General features: G+C 36.3%; 1 protein-coding gene across 4 annotated transcripts; it reads right to left on the bottom strand.

Annotated features, from left to right (window-relative positions):
* Window positions 1–9,901: 9,901 nt before the first annotated feature.
* On the bottom strand, window positions 9,902–15,669 carry LOC115448764 (fatty acyl-CoA reductase 1-like). Of its 4 annotated transcripts, none has more exons than XM_030176324.2 (11): window positions 15,573–15,669; window positions 15,093–15,268; window positions 14,353–14,469; window positions 13,904–14,026; window positions 13,321–13,446; window positions 12,811–12,958; window positions 12,255–12,356; window positions 11,614–11,800; window positions 11,094–11,200; window positions 10,547–10,676; window positions 9,902–10,313 (listed from the first exon to the last, which is right to left on the bottom strand). In XM_030176324.2, the coding sequence occupies exons 2-11, from the start codon at window positions 15,189–15,191 to the stop codon at window positions 10,091–10,093; spliced, it is 1,362 nt and encodes a 453-aa protein (XP_030032184.1). In that variant the 5' UTR covers window positions 15,192–15,268; window positions 15,573–15,669; the 3' UTR covers window positions 9,902–10,090. The 4 variants fall into 4 exon arrangements, with proteins under 4 accessions (XP_030032184.1, XP_030032187.1, XP_030032186.1 ...); XM_030176327.2 differs by having other exon boundaries at window positions 13,904–14,008; window positions 15,530–15,665; XM_030176326.2 differs by having other exon boundaries at window positions 15,526–15,664.
* Window positions 15,670–17,001: the final 1,332 nt, after the last annotated feature.

Here is a 17,001-nt window from a genome sequence, read left to right as displayed (position 1 = left end):
TTGGAAGGTGACAAAACATAACTCCGTGTCGTTTTATTGGTATTGCTGGAGAGGCTAATACGTGACTGACTTATTTGTCTCTCTATCGATCTTAGACATCAAAATTAAAGGACATCGACTGCGAATCGCGTTTTGCGGGAAATTCTGATAGAGCAGATGTCCTTTCTAATTCTAGAAACATACTACCTACACTACTGCTTGGGGCAAAAATAGATAATGCTAAAAGAACTCCTAATGCTGACTTTCGCATACAATGTATTCTCTACGTAATACCTAACAAATTTAATTGTGAACTGTTTGAAAAGGCAGGAATGTGTGAAATGTCAACATAGTCTAAACGCCGGGAGCTGTACGGCCTAGCGATTCTGACAACATTGGAACACTGACGGTCCGCGTCGTCCTCCGGAAACCAATCTGCAGTCCAGACAACGCCTACAATTTCTATATTTTTACCAACGAGCGAAAATCACCCTTACACCCACAGCATAAAGTTTAAAAGGCAGATTGCCGGCCCAGCTCGTCAGGTGGGCCGGTGATCGGTCAGTTGATTTCTATTTGGCTTGTGTTTTGTCAGCGTTGCGCTGTGAAGCGCTGTTTTTATTTCCACAGCGGATTTGAATTGAGACAGTTTGCACACCATCTGCTGAAAATAAGAATAAATGTTTTGGATTAAATGGTTTCAATTTTGAATCGTGGAATGATGGATGGATATTGCACCTTGTATCTGTTTCAGAAGTAATTTTTGAAGACTGATTTACGTAGATGTTTGAAAAGAGAGGCTTTATTTCATTCAAGGAATATTTAAGATGGAATCAAATTCGGAACAAAAAAAAAATACCATCTAATATTTATTATACTTACCTAAGTGTATTATTTACTGCAAAACTTACAAAAAGGCACCATTTACTTATGCACTTCGAAAGAGAATTTGAATCGACAACTTACATTTTGCATTTACTGCGTTAGTTAAGAAAGTTGCAAAGATTTCAGCAAGTTTCAACCAGAAGAGTTTCACGCTGGAATTGAGTTAACTCGTCCGCAAGTACGGCAGGTGTTGCTTATGATTTACTGCACTGTTACTTTGTTTCATTACGACTTTGTGTTGAATTTAATAAATTATTAAATAAGTGTGTTCCGTCTCTATTAATCTTTAGGTGTAAAAGACGTGTTTAAGTATGTATTTATTTTATATTATACGCTATAATACCACCTTTCCCAATCTCGTCTTTTAAGTGTTGGCAAATATACCGGAAAACGTACACATGGGTCACTTCAGGGTTACTGATGGCAGGTATTTCGTATGTGAGAGACCGCCTGGGTAAGTACCAAAACAATGTCTATTTGTGCCGCCAAGCAGCAGTGTGTAGTCACTGTTGTGTTCCGGTTTGAACGGCATTGTAGCCAGTGTAACTACTGGACATAATGAGATTTAACATCTCATGTCTCAGGATGGCGAGCGCAGTGGAATACCAAACAATACTTTGTAATTCAGGATGTTGAATGGTGTTTCTACTGTTTTTGGGCGGTCGTATCGCTTGCCATCATGCGAACGGCAAGCTCATCTCGTCATGTAAAGCAATAAAAAAAAACTTTGTTTTGCTTATGTATGGTACGTATACTGGCAGAAAGGCTTGGTGGCGCTGCTATTGAAAGTAATGTACATGGTTTGAAAAGGTGTGTGGGATGTAAGGCCATCGAGTATTTCACTTATAAATATGAGTTACTTTACAAGTTTTTAGTTTTTATATGGTTGCATTTTTTTGTTTGGGTTTTTCTACTCAGTTTTATCTCGGAGTCTGGAATTTGTGCCCAATATGGTGATAAGTCCCTATCACATGAGACGGAACACACTTGGTGAAAAAACGGTACCCTGGATGCGTCTCAACCTATCTCTCCGGGGATAAATGTGTATTGCGCATTTTTTCCTTCTTTAGGTATTGAACGTAGTGTAGGACGCCCTCCAGCTAGGTGGATGGACGATCTGCGAAAGGTCACTGGCAAGAACTGCATGCGACAGGCCGAAGACAGGGTAAAATGGCGCATATAAGAGGAGGTCTATGTCCAGCAGTGGACAAAGATATATGCTGATGATGATGATGATGTCATAGTAATCATCAAAAGATTTTTTATAATACTTAACGTTTCTAAACAATTTTGAAACAGATTACACTTGAGTCCAAAATACCGGAATAGAATTGTTACGTAACAGGAATTGTAAAAGGGGAAAAATCGCTTTGTCTGCCTCTCCCGTGAGGGTGTTGAATATTCATTTCTGTCGGCGGTCCGGCGAGATACCGTCCCGCCGAAAAAACGTCTACGCAGGTGCTCCAGACAGGGGAAATAGCTTTCACTAGGCCTCGCTTGTGGAGTCCAGGGGATTTGGTTTAAAAGGTTTGTAGTTGCAGGTATTGGTCGCTGTAGGTGATGCTGTTTGGTTAGGTTTTATGAATTTTTACTGGCAAATATTGAGTGTAAAAGTTTGAAGCATTTTGAAGCTAATATATTTTTATTATCTACGTAATATCTAATATTTCAAGATGTCAGCATGTGTCGTGTAATTGGTAATTTGAAGTATTCACTGTCTTTATGGATGATTAATGAGGTGTGGGAGTTATACAGGCCAGACGTCGCATTGCCATACTTTAAGCTGCTGCAAGCTGGTCACGTCACGACGGTTTTCTATGGGAAAGTATTGTCTAGTCACATCGGCACTTTTATACTTAATAACCCCAATTTTAATCTTCAAGTCGTTCCCGAAAATTATCTAATCAAAATAAGTCATTTGTAAATTGTAAGCATGTTAAAACACTTTATTCTGGTCCATTTTTGGGATAGACTGAAAAAGGGGGTGCGATTGTTTATTGAAAAAAGGTGGGTAGACAAACTATATCTTCAGCGCGTCTGTATCATTTTAAAAGGTGGACAGATGGCCTAATAAAAGTCGCAAGAGGTCGCTGGATGTAGGCCCCTTCCAAAAGAATGATCTGGAAATATTTGGGGGAGGCCCATGGAGCAGTGGACATTCTGTGACTGATGATTATGATGATAATGTGTTTCACTATCCCTGATTTATTTTGCAACGAAAAAGTTTTTAGTATAAATTGCGTGAAATCACATTAATTCTAAGACAGATAAGTACAAATGCTATATTTGCCAACGTCTGAGCAAATACCACCGCGAGAAATACATTAGCATTGTAATAACTTGATGGATTATCCGCCGCCTACACAGATATAGTAACTAGGCCGCGACGAGTGCTGCGCCTCAAGTTAGTTCTTTTGTTGTTTTATCGCGCGGCAAAGTACGCTAAGATACCTATGCGGAAATATGTTGAAGTAGAATAAAGATTTTATGTATTTTTAAATTTAATGTGTTTTGATCATGGATTTCTAATGATTGATTTATCTTAGGTTTAGGGTATTGATAGGGAAGATCTATTAAATATGCGTTTTTGGTAGTGATATTAATGGTGTAGTTATATTGCGTGCGCGGTACGACACTGCTCTAAGATGGTTCGAATCCCAGGTTGAGCAGTGATATTGGGTTTTTTACTTAATATTAGCCCGAAGTTTGGAATTTGTGCCCGATATGGCGATAGGCTCGCCCCCTATCACATTATGGGACCGAACATACAGGTGTAAAGTGGAGGCCCTGGTTGCACCTCTGCCTATAATAAATCTTCTCCCCTTATCCTTGTCTCCTGATGTATAATCCTCTTTGTATAACAAAGTAGTACGCAGTACACTAGCAAGGTATAGTTATATGGCTGCACCGATGAAAACTAGAAGATATTTCACATAAAATTTTATAATTGGATCCCAGACGCTATAAGTGTGTCTATAGCATGAACATATGAATTAACGCTCTCTTTCCATTGACTTATAACCAGAAGGCATATCTACATTACATGTAGAGTGCAGGTTGTTTCTCACACTGAAACAAATTGTGTTATCCACAAATATTTAGCCACTTTACTACGGAGGGTTGTGGAAGCTAGGGGCATACGAACTTGATATCTACGACGCATTATGTAACTCTGGAGTTAGGACTGTGTGGATGGTGAATGTAGGTATTTATGTATGATGTCGCCATAATTCTTGTCCCTTATCGTCAGTATTTAATAGCGATGTTCACTAGCATAGAGTGCGCACGCGTTTACAACCAAAACTATTGGTAATTAAGTGAACATTATTTTAAAATCCATGGGCTAATTGGAAAGTGATTTTTTCCTCATATGTTTACTTAGTCGGGTACAAAATATATCCGGTCCCTTCTTGCGCTTGGCACATTGGCCGGGCGAATGACTTTGTTGGGTATTAAAGTTCCACAGTGCAGCACATCTTATTTCTTATCCTACTAAAATTATAAATGCGAAAGTTTGTAAAATTGTTTGTATGTTTGTTAGAAGTAAACTCAGAAACAACTAAATGGATTTGGATAAAATTTGGTACATGGGTAAACCATGTCCTAGATTAACATATAGATAACTTTTTATCTTGATAATTTGCTTTTATGGGTAATAATGGATATTGTAAATCTGACCTTTTATCTGAGGTTTAAGGGACTTTTGTAGAGCGAAATTATTCTCACGCGGGCGAAGTCGCGAGCATCACCTAGTAGTAAACAAAAGTTAATTCAGGACTTAATATATTCTCTGCTTCTAATACCATTAAAATGAATTAATCACTTTTACCGAATACTTCTTTTCAAAGTTTCGCATTTCAAACATTATACTATAACAGCGGGATGGTACACATATTCACAAAGAACGTATAGACTGTAGACTCAACATATTCTATGCATTACCTCTTTATATTTTTATCATTCTCCAAAATAAACAATGAAGCTCGTATATCACGTGGTGACAGCTTGATATGAATAAATAATGATGAGTTATCGTGAGGGCTTGACAAATGATGTTTGGTGTATTATTCTGTCGCCCCTCTGTCGGCTGCCGCGTGATTATCAATGATAAAACGAGTTTTGTCAGGTGTTATTGTGGTGTATGTCAATATCGTGGAGAGTTGGTGGGTCTCTGGTATAACCTTAATATTAACTGCTCTATTTTTTTATATGTTCATGGCAAAGTGACCTGCACCTGACGATAAGTAGAGTATTTGATGGTAATTTGAATGTGGGTATGAATAAAATTAATATTAAAATCGAAAGTTCCAGTCTGAAGAAGTGACTGCAACACGGATATACATACCTCGTAGGCACATCTAGGATGAGAACCATTCAAAAAAGTTAAAATTGTTTCATAAAATATGAACGCTGCACACTCTCTTAGTGTTGGGAGATTTTATTCAAACTTTTCATTATGCTTAGTTCTCGTGAAAATGTCTGTATAAATGTAGCGGCCATGATCAAATTAAACTACGAGCTTGAAATCCATTTAAAAACGTCCCCCCGTAAACGAAGGCTGCAAAGTCTTTGAAACGTCGGGAGAAGATTAAAATATTTAAACCTAAATATTAAAAATATCTATTTAAAGCTTCGTCATACAATCACACAGTCTAAGATCATTACAATCAAACGAAAACGAAACGTACAGGAACCTTGCCAAAATAAAAAAAAAACTACGAATAACAGAAACTACCTCCGAGTAAAGTGAGGGAAGTATCTAAAACGTTTCCAAATGGAAACGTAGCAAACAAATCTGAGCGCAACAGCAGCGCAAGACGAACAATTAAAAGTGTTGCCGGCGAGGAGGGACACGGAGGGGCGCGGAGGGATACGGAGGGACGCGGAGGAGAAGGGAGGTGTCGCGAGATTGCTCGGAACCACTCACAGCTTACTTAATTAGCTGAGTAGAGGGACGATTTTAACCTCATTGCTGGGACGCGGCGGGGTACGCCATGGACTTATCAAGCTATATTTGATTTAATTACAAGGAGGGATGTGGCTTTTTAGCTCACTTCAATTATCGTACTTATTATTACTTTATCATAATGATAAATATGTAAAAGATTGTAACATGTTTGTCAGAGATAACGCATCAAGCGTTCAATACATTTAGATGAAAGAACGACGTATGCATAGACCATGTACTGAATTATCGATATGATCTTTGTATTTTAGAAAATTTCAACGCCAAGGAAAACATTCCACGCGAACGCGGCCGTAAGTAAAAGTTATATATTTAATAAAACATATATGTTGCTTTAAATCTTTTTGTAGTTTAAACCATTAGTATTGCTAATGATAAAATTAAAATTAAATGAAAATCCGTGTACAGTTCGAATATATCAATTCCCCGTAAAAGTTGCGACCACGATCCAGTATACTAAAATAAGGACAGGTGGTACATGCGCAGTATGAACACTTTATGTTCTACTACTATATGACGTCTGTATTCATATACTGCCTACTGGTCAGAGCCTGGTCAGAACTGGTCTATTAAGTGTTTAGACCTCAGTCGACCATGCTGGCCTAGTGGAGTTTGGCAAACATACTTTGGAACATTCGTCTTAGCTTACCATTCCCTATGACTATCGTGACACGAACACTTCAGGTCATCTATACTAATGACAGATATCTGCATGTTGACTCAAATCAATCGTGTAATCAGCGTTGTAATTTATGCGGACTAGTACTGCACACAACACAATCTCACACGTATTTACCTGTGTTACATACTTACTGATAATATAATAATAAGAGCCGTGTATTAATATTATCCTACTGCTGGGCACGGGCGTCCTCTACTACGGATAGGGATTAGGTCTTAGTCCACCACGCTGGCCTATTGCGGATTGGTAGACTTCACACACCCTCAAATTTCCTATAGAGAATTTCTCAGGTATGCAGGTTTCCTCACGATGTTTTTCCTTCACCGTTAAAGCAAGCGATAAATTCACAAAGAATACACACATAATTATTTAAAAAAATCAGAGGTGTTTGCCTTTGGGATTTGAACCTGCGGACATTCATTTAGGCAGTCCGTCTCACACCCAACTAGGCTATCCCCGCTATGATACTGGTAATATTATGTTATGCTATTACTATACCTTCCCAGACAAACCATGCCAACGAAGCCGTCATATTGGGCATTAACCGCTGTTTTTCAAATTTCATAAACAATCTCAATCGCTTTATCGATCGGTCGTGAAAATGGACCAATCAGAACAAAGCTTTTTGGCTTGCTTACAAATGGCTTACTTTGATTGGTTTATCACGGGAACGTATCAACGACTAAGATTGAAATCGTTTATGTAAAATAATCGTCCAGTGTTTTGTTTGTTATTCTGAGTGATGCTACCAGTGGTGAAGGGTGATATTTCCGAAACGGAACGCGACACAACATATAAGTACTAATAATAAGCATAAATGCGGTTTACAAATCGTTCAAATGATAATTATATTTTACATAAGAAAGGGAAGCTCGTAGGAATCGGGTTATATGGACCCTTCAACACTAGATGCTCCTATTGTAGAGTTTATGATTCAGTTATACATCAGTGACATCAGCTATATTTTTCCATAAAGATATTATTAATATTAGGTAATAATCTCTCAAAACGTTACATTTGTTTTGCTATTCGCGTAATTAATTTACCAATAAATAATTATTCTTGTAGCTAAACCTTTTTTGTTGGGAGTCGTAAAGCAAGCTCCGCACCTGAGCGAGACTATATCATTCCTAATGGAGTAACCCCGTTCTACAAAAGTATAATATAAACTGTTATTAATTATGAATATAACTAGTATTATTATGTTTTTAAATATATAGTTAAAAGTTATTTAGAATCGATTACTACTAACTTTTTTACCACGTGGTCACCAGATAGTGACTTAATTGACATTATAATTTTTTAAATTTAGTTTTTAGTGGGGCCGTCACAGATCAAAACACAAATAACATTGGTCCATGGTCCACGCATTGAGCACATTCGAGCTTCAAAATATTTGCCCTGGATTTATTTTAAAATATATATTCGAGTACCTACTTATATCTTCAGAGGTGATATTTCCAAAATGTTTCCATCCTGATGCCATTTATTTTGTAGTTACATCACAAGAAGATTAATAACCTGGAGATCGTCACCTGCGTCGCGACAAGTGATAATACGCTCTAATGAGTTTTTACACGAGCGATGGTCTGGTATTAATGATAAATTGCTTCGATAAATTGCCATGTATCTATAGCATCACATGAAAAGGAAGAGCATTTGTTCAGTATGCGACGCTTAAGTTTGGCTGTTTGGGCGTCGCATAGTAATACGAGGTAAGATAATATAAGAGTGAGGCTAGGTATGACCTAAGATCTCGAGTTTAGGTAGTAATTCTTATAAAGGGGAGTTTTCTCTGGTGATCCATCAAAAGTTTTGAGCGTATTCTTTGAGATGTTTGTCTGTTTTTAGTTGTCAACAAGCAAATTCTGGCGGCCCTTATTTGTATTTTCAAAGACGCGTTGTTTTAATTTCAAGTACCTGATACATCAGTGATTAAAAAAATTAGTTGTTTTCATAATACTCAAAAGTTATACTAGCAAAATGGTTACTAGCTTGATGGTCCTTTGAAACGGAATAGGATTCTTTGAATGCTTTTTCCTGACTCACTTTCGCTTATTATTATTAGTTTTATCTTCTATTTCATGACATTCATTAAGAATAGGTTATCTGTATTTAAAAAAAAATCTACGTCTTCATACCCTAATGATGTTGTCATTTTTTTTATCTGAATATGGAAACGTCCCACGGCACCTGATGGTAAGTGGAATGAAGTGCAATAGAATGTCGATGGCCGAGGGATGATTACCCCTCGGCAGTTGACACAATTATGCCGGTCTATTGTACGCGACACACTTACGTGGATCAATATGGCGGGTTTTAACACCTTGTGTACGGTGGTCGCTATCCGAGCGGATATAAAACATATCCTACCACCAGCAAATTTCATAATCTATCCCAAAATATTGCAGTACCTTGCAGTATTCCCACTAAGAAAGCTACCAGTCCGTTATTCCGTTGTATAAAGAAACAATGTAATTCGGCAAATTAAAAACAGTCAAGATAATGTGATACTAGAGTAACAAAGTATCGAGGCATTAGAGAATTTTGTAAAGGATTGTACAATGTAGCGGAGTTTACAAGTTTATTTGTAACGTACCATCCGATTGATTTTATTTATCCTAACGCTATATTATAATACTATGGGCCTGTTACACAACTTCTTATACAAAAGTCACATTCTAATTTATCAGTCTTACTTATACAATTTTCGCAAAGCTATGCTTAGTTAAAGTACAAATTTACTCGATTAGCTGTAAGTCAAAACCCGCCATCTTACCTCATAATTAGGTTTCAACTTGGCAACGGTGATGTTTTTGACAGCTATTTAAGCAATTCTTAACCACCTTTTAACGCTAAAACAAGCTTATAAGTAAGACTATTCTCTCAAATACATTTTAAATCGTGATATAGAATTATATCGTGATATAGATATACCCCCTTATTCATAGACGTTTTTTATCTAACGACCGAGTAAAGCTGTGATAACAAGTCTGTTTCTCAGTGCTGACGGCATGGCAGTCTTCTCAGTGCGTAGACATAGGGCCGTTGTGATTGGCTAATATTGAGATACAATAATAATAGCCAATCACAACGGCCCTATGTCTGTTTCTCAGTGCCGTTGGGCACTGAGAAACAAGCTTGTTATCACAGCTTTACTCCGTCCCTAGATAAAAAACGTTTATGAATAAGGGGGATAGTATCTACATTAGTTGTCAAATAGAATTTACTTAAAACTTGTAAGACAGGCGCTTAGTGTTCAGTACACTGTCGACTAAATATTATATCAACTAACAAGTAAAGTTATTTAGACGGTTGCCAGAATTATATGCCAGCTTCAATGTGTGTATAGTCAGTAGGACAGAGTTGAACAAATAAAAAAAAAATACTTTTCTTCTCATGACCTTTTTTGCACAGATAGACAAAGTTTTTAAGAAACGAAATATATCAGTTTATTTTTTAAAAAGTAATTCTATTGACTTACTATAATAAAAGCTGAATAATGGATTCATTTCTTATTTAATTTACTCTCAAATCTTCTACCTTGATTCTATTACAAATATAAAGGAGAACACTTCCTACGATTTCCTCGCCAAATACCGCTCTATGCCTACTAAATAATGGAAAATGTACTCCCGCCACTCAATGTGTGTTGTGTCACAGCGGAACGCCTTCCGGTCCTCAGGGCTTAGAGAAGAATAGAGGGAACACGCGCCTTCACTGTGTATCTGCCAGGAGCGGGTCGAGAAGAATTCCAACATGTTGCGCCCTTGTAATACTTTCGATTGTAGTTTGAGGTATCTGAAATGGATATATTTAACTTAGTGGAGGGTATGGTGTAGTTCTTTTGTAGACCTGCCATAATTTATGTAGATTTTTTATACGTTTACCCCGAACTGACTTCTCTAAAAGGGGTTGATTTTGCTACACTGAAAAACCAAGTCCCGAATAAATCTAATCAACTTTTTTATCCTGGAACCACTACACGAGCGATATAGTAAACTAGACTTGATAGTTATTCAGTTGATTCTCACTTGGGTTGCTTCCCCTTGCATCTGAGCCACATATCGGCCATGAAGGCTGGTGAAATTTGCATGAGGCACGTCAGCCCGGATACCAACGCTTTGTTTTTGATGAAGAACATCGATACATGATGGCTGGCATCTGGAACAATTATATTATATCAACATATCTTTTTGTTATGATCTACCTGGTTTAGTGTCACTAATAGCTGTAGACTTAAATGTCTCACGATTTTTACGTATTTGTAAATATTTGTCTTTTTTAAAATGTTATTTACAATACTTTGTGTTATTTTTTTATACGATTTGCCTGGGATTGATATAGGCTAGCAAACTTCAAATTGATTGATTGAAATCTCTTTCCTATAATATATCTTATAACGGGCCTCACGATCGCTTTATCTCTTTCACACACTTAAATCTGAGACGCTTCTTGCTTCAGCCCGTATCCACATGACAATTGCGTAGGAATGGAGTCTTCGTCATCAGAAACCTATATCTGTTGTGCGCTGCATTCTCCTGTCTCAAGTTATCTTTTGTATAAATAATGTTCACTCACTGTTATTGTTTTGGGAGGTGAATTCCTTGATATGAGTATAGATATTCTTCAAGGTGATGGGGTTGGTGGTGCTGCTGCAGCTGTGGTACACGCGCAGTCCTGGTACCCTGATAAAGATATTAAACAATGGTTTACATACAATTGTCACCGTCGCTTTGTGAAATAACTTTAAGATCCCCTTGTTAATGATGCTTCATTGAAATGGTATTTTTTAAACAAATTATGTACTTATTTACCAAAATTTTATTTTTGAACTATCAGTATCTATAAATAAAAAAACGCCCTAAAGATTCATGCAAAAGTAGAATCGGACAGGAATTTCGAAAAGTACGATTTCTGAAAAGCAAAATATAGTTTTTCTGAAGAATCATTTCCTAACATTAATTATCTCTCTCTGGATTCAGACTGTTTCTAATATCATGTTGATGAGGAAATATTTAGGGGAGACCTATATGTATACATTAGTAGGCTTCCAAATGATGAAGATGATGATGTTGATGATACAGTCACGAAGTCTTACAGCGAGCTTCTGCTAGCCGCCACGATGGTGAGGTTGACCACGTAGTCCAGGGGTATGATGTCTAACACCACGTCGCCGCTCGCCTCTATGACGTGGATCCAGCCCTTGACTAGAGATGTGATGACACCAGTCGCTGCGGTCAAGTTATCTACCCATCCTTTCACTGGCTCTCTTTCTGATGCTGATACTGGAAATTGCGCTGGCATTTGAATTTTTTTAGTTTGCTGCGCCCGTGAATGAAAATGGGTGGAAATTATTGCATACTAGTTGACCCGACAGACGTTGTCCTGTCTTAACTATGTATGCACGCGCGTATTCTGTCGATCGCTGACAGTTATTTCAAACCAGTTATGTAAAATTAATATTGTCGTTAAGTTTTCTTAAACTAATTTTTCGCGAATTTTTCATTTCATCTTTTATAAGAACCTTCTCCTGACAATAACGAACACAACAAAAAAAATAGTGAAATCGGTCCAGCCGTTCACGCGTGATGGCGTGACCAAGGGAAATAGGGATTCATTTTTATATATATAGATAAATTAATTTTATACAGATTATGATATATTAAATTGAATAACGATAACTGGAGTGGCTGCTTGAGTAGTACATTTTGACTTTGAATGTCAATGGCGCATACTGACCGATGGACGGCCTGATGATTATAGTTGGTAAATCCCCTCGGTTCTCCGCTACAACTTGCTCTGCCAGGGCTTTTGAAAATGTGTAAGTATTCGGGTGGTTTTCTGAAAGTAAATTAGGTACTCTTACGGATTTTAATGGAATAGTAAGCTATTATTTAACGATTTTGTATGACATAATAATATTAAAACTTACGCGAGACATATTAATTTACTAGATGACACGGTTTCAAGAAGACGATTTCTATGAGTTTTTGGTATATATTCTACATGCGGTAGGCAATAGGTGTACAATGTCGTTTGCATTGCCAAGCGGCATAGTAATGAAGCCACTCGCTTGATGAGGAGCGTATCATAACGCAAGCTGTTTCCTGAGCTTGTTATTAATTTATTAAAAAAATAACAACCTTTGTAGAGTGTATTCTTGTCTATTCATCTTATAACAAAAATCTACAGCGTAACTACCATTTTTAAAAGTACTACTGCCGTAAAGGCGTTTGCTAACACGCGATATCTAGCTCTAATTTTAAAATAAAATAATAAAAAATATTGTAGGTACTTATAAGTTCTTTGTCATCGTCTCCTAAGATATAGTGCTTCATGGCAAACTTCTTGGCCTCTTCCAAATCAGCGGGCGGAGGGTACAGGACCTCTTCCACCACATACTCTTGGCAGTTGGAGTACGCTGTTGAGATGTACACGAAGGTCTGGTGGAAACAAAATTATGGTTTATTTATTGCGGCAAATTATGGTTAACCGGCACCATTGGCGCAGTATAGTCCGGAATAAAATGATCCCTGTAGGAGGTCACGACCCTCAGCATTGAGGACATCGACGCAAGAAGAACAACCGATGGTTAATACGTGTGTACTATTTGCTTTTCAGCTTATCGTTTCGCTGTAAGAAGCATGGGTCACCCACTTGCAAATAACCACCTTATTGCTTATTAAATGTTACATACATTAGCTACCTCTGTATCCCTTAGTTATGCAGAGATTTATATAATAAGATACAAAAAGATAAGGGTGCAATTATGAAAATAAAATCTATAAGATACTTCTGTACTTACGCATACATTTTTCATAAGTTTTGCTAGGCTTAACACTTTCCTCGTGCCCTCTACGTTCGCATTAATGGCGTCTTTTAGAGCTTGATTGAATTTGACAACCGCCGCCGAATGAATTACTACTGACACCTGTGATTAAATTATTAGATGAAAATAGGCAAATTATAATTAGTATGATCATTAATATCATAAATCAATAATAATCGTAACGACATATATCATGTAAATTATATTTGAACGAGTGAACTATAAATTTGTGTTGAGACTATTACGTCATCGCTCAGATGTTATTAACTTGTTTCTATTGAATTTAGTAAGTAATACATAAAGTTGCTGGAGCAACGCTACTGGCCAACAATGTCATAGCAGTTGCGCGACGATTTCAGTGGAGGAGCAATTCACACTTTAACAATAACTGGGTATTTTATTTGATTTGGGACAACAAACAATTTTGTAATAAGACTCTTAAAAAACAATAGTATAGAAATAAACAATTACACAACCAACATCATTATCCACTAAGTAATATGTTACAAGAACCTCTTTTTATATGTAGGTATCTTTTCGTAGAATTTCTTTACATTACCTTATCAATCAATGTCTGTTCATCTTCAGCTTTGAGTCCTAATTTGGGTGCCGTTATGTCTCCTAGTATTGGAATTATTTTCTGTATCACCTCTGGCCTTTCTTCCTTTAATCTCGTGAAAAACTGTACGTTAATTAATTTATATTTTTTATCATATCACTATTGCTACCTCTGAGACTTCCTATATACTCACTTCTCTTTTTTGAATAAATATTATATTAAATATTGTAACGTGCAATATTATGCAGTTCATTATTATTCTCTAATTTGATTGGTATTGCTCGTGTGTGGAGGACTTTATTTCCATTATAATAGCGAAATTAATTGTTATAAAACAAATATAATTTGTAATGTCCAAAATTATATACTAACAATATTATTAAGATTAAGTTCTAGCATTTGAATTGCATCACTTAAATACTATAGATAAAAATTGTGTTTTCACATACCGGTTGATCTAAATAATTTTGAATTCTCTGTTCAAGGTTAACAGCTTTCTTGTGCCTTATTAAAATGTAGATTTTATCGATTTCTCTACATTCATAGGCAAGTTTTTCTACATAAGCCTGAAATGAAATGCACACAATAAATATTAGTTGTATTCTTTAATTAGCAATGCGACTTAATTAATAATGAGGCAAATTTTAATCGAGGAAAATACGTTGTTTCTCACATATCACCCTTGTATTATATACTGTCTCACTACTGGGCATGAGCCTCCTCTACTACTGAGAGGGATTAGGCCTTAGGCCACCACGCTGGCCTAGTGCGAAGTCTACATAAAACACGAGAAAAGGCAATGTTTTTATTTTAAAGGAGCTTAGTCGTATTTTTACAATAATGTTGTTCCTTCGTCTAATTTCATTACTGCTTACTTAATTTTCATGCTTTTAAAATATTTTTTAATAACACCTTAAAAATGGTGAAGGGTCCATATAACCTGATTCCTGCCGCCTTCCTTTTATGTGGAATTTATCATTAGATTTGCAGACCTCATGCATGCATATTAGTATCTATGTCGGGTTCTGTTTCGGAAAATTTCACCTTTTACCACTGCACCCTAGCCCCTTCTGACGCAGGAGCGAACAACAAACTATTTAGATTGTCTACATTGATACCTAAAGTTTAAGGTCTACTCCGTATTAAATTAAAAAAGTCTATTATAATATTAAATTTAATAATCACTTACTTTACCGAGGAATCCAGTTGCTCCGGTGATAAATACAGATCTTCCGGAGTAGAAATCTGATACGGATTGATAGCTTCCATTTTGAAATTCTTGTGTCATTTTTCCTAAGGTATTATTTAGCCAATGTTACACAGTTTCTACTTGATATTTGCCGTTATTTTTATTCCGAAATATATCTGCAACGTGTTTTTACTATTTTAGAAACAATTTATAATATTTTCATAGTACTAATATTAAAATAAGAGACAATTGCCGATGGATAGAATAGATGAATCGATGTCACAAATTATAGCATATAATATACTTATTTATTTATCATATTCTTATATGTGTAATATCTATGTATTTTAGAGTATTATATAAAATATATACATAATTTTTTATCGCATATATGCTTTAGTAAAATTATATATCTCACTATTCCTAGACACACCTACTTTGTTTATTTACATCACCCTAATGCCGACTGGTAGACAATACCTTTGGCATTAGTCCGACTAAATGCTCCTCTGTATATGAAGTGTATAAATCAATAACCTATAAATATCACAGATTCACATTTCGCACGTTCATATGGTTTAACACAGTATTAATACATTTTATAAGGCTATATAATATTTATTATCGCTACTTAACTCCTGACATTTCTTATTGGTGTCAATATTTATATTACCGAGGTCGATGGTCGTTAAAGCGGAATATTATAATAATAAAATATGGTGATATTACATTTCATAGACATTTTACTATTATTATGACTTATTAATGTAATTATAGTTTTTTTACGTGCATGGAAATGTGGCCCTACTGCACCTTACGGTAAGTGAAGTGGGGTCCAATAGAATGTCGACTGACGAGAGATGATTACCCCCTTGGCATTCGACACGATTACGAACGCCTGTCGGAACAGGATATACACAGTCTCATCTCGGAACGCGACACTTTCGTGGGCCACTACGGCGGGTTTTAGCACCTTGTGTACGGTGGTCGCTATCCGGGCGGATATAAAATATATCCTACTAGCAAACTAGGTTACAATAAGCATCTGTAAAAATAGCCTGAAAATCAAGCCTGTGCATCAGGGTCTCTTCCTTTGTCGGGAGGTCTATCAGCCCGAAGTTAAGGCATTTTGCAGTCGTGCCACCCTACAGTTACGCCCTTCAGTGTCAGTACTGTAAATAATTCAAACTAACACGTCAGTATTCCGAGGCGACTTATGTTGGTTCACGCCACATTCCTCAAACGACGGGCTGCTGGTCAGCGATTACTATAATTGTCCGTGTTTCACAAATATTATGAATAATTGAAATAAAATCCGAAAATAGTTTTATTTTAATGTCTTACATTCGCGTAAACATAAGAAATCATTATTATGAATAATTTTAATCAAATGCAAAGAATAAACAGCTGAATAATGAGGTTAGCTCGCAGCTTCGTTTATGTACTTCTCGGAAATTAAAATATCAATAAGGATAAATACCTTTATCCTAATTCCAAACATGACCTATCTATAAACCAAATTTAATCTAGAACCATTCAGCAGTCTTTGCGTTTACTTCTATAAAACATTCATCATTTTCACTAATCATTAATAATTTTAACAATATAATTATTGTTTATTAGCGGAGTTTATCTACATACATAATAATGAAATGCACTGAAATTCGTACAGATATTTTTACAAAAACGAATTAACACACAAACTATCTAATTATAGATTTGAATATGTCCTAGACAAATATAATTCAGTATTACTCTGTCTACTCTGTATACAAATGTTATTAAAAACGTGAGGCGACGGTTGTACGTATGGCATTTGCGGAGAACCGAAGTGTAGCGTTCATATAAAATGTATGCACCAGTGTTCGGTCTAGTTTACTTGCTGTGGTCAAATTTATAGGATTGAGAG

This window comes from Manduca sexta, chromosome 12, assembly GCF_014839805.1.
Source record: "Manduca sexta isolate Smith_Timp_Sample1 chromosome 12, JHU_Msex_v1.0, whole genome shotgun sequence".
Classification (NCBI taxonomy): domain Eukaryota; kingdom Metazoa; phylum Arthropoda; class Insecta; order Lepidoptera; family Sphingidae; genus Manduca; species Manduca sexta.
The sequence above is the reverse complement of the archived record's forward strand: the minus strand, read 5'-3'. Positions and strand labels throughout refer to the sequence as shown.

Coding starts and splice junctions, on each gene's coding strand:
- LOC115448764 (XM_030176324.2), bottom strand. CDS start 15,191: ATGACACAAGAATTTCAAAATGGAAGCTATCAATCCGTATCAGATTTC. Junction 14,027..14,352: donor AAAATTATTTAGATCAACCG/GTATGTGAAAAC, acceptor ATTAACGTACAG/TTTTTCACGAGATTAAAGGA. Junction 12,959..13,320: donor AACTTATGAAAAATGTATGC/GTAAGTACAGAA, acceptor TGTTTCCACCAG/ACCTTCGTGTACATCTCAAC.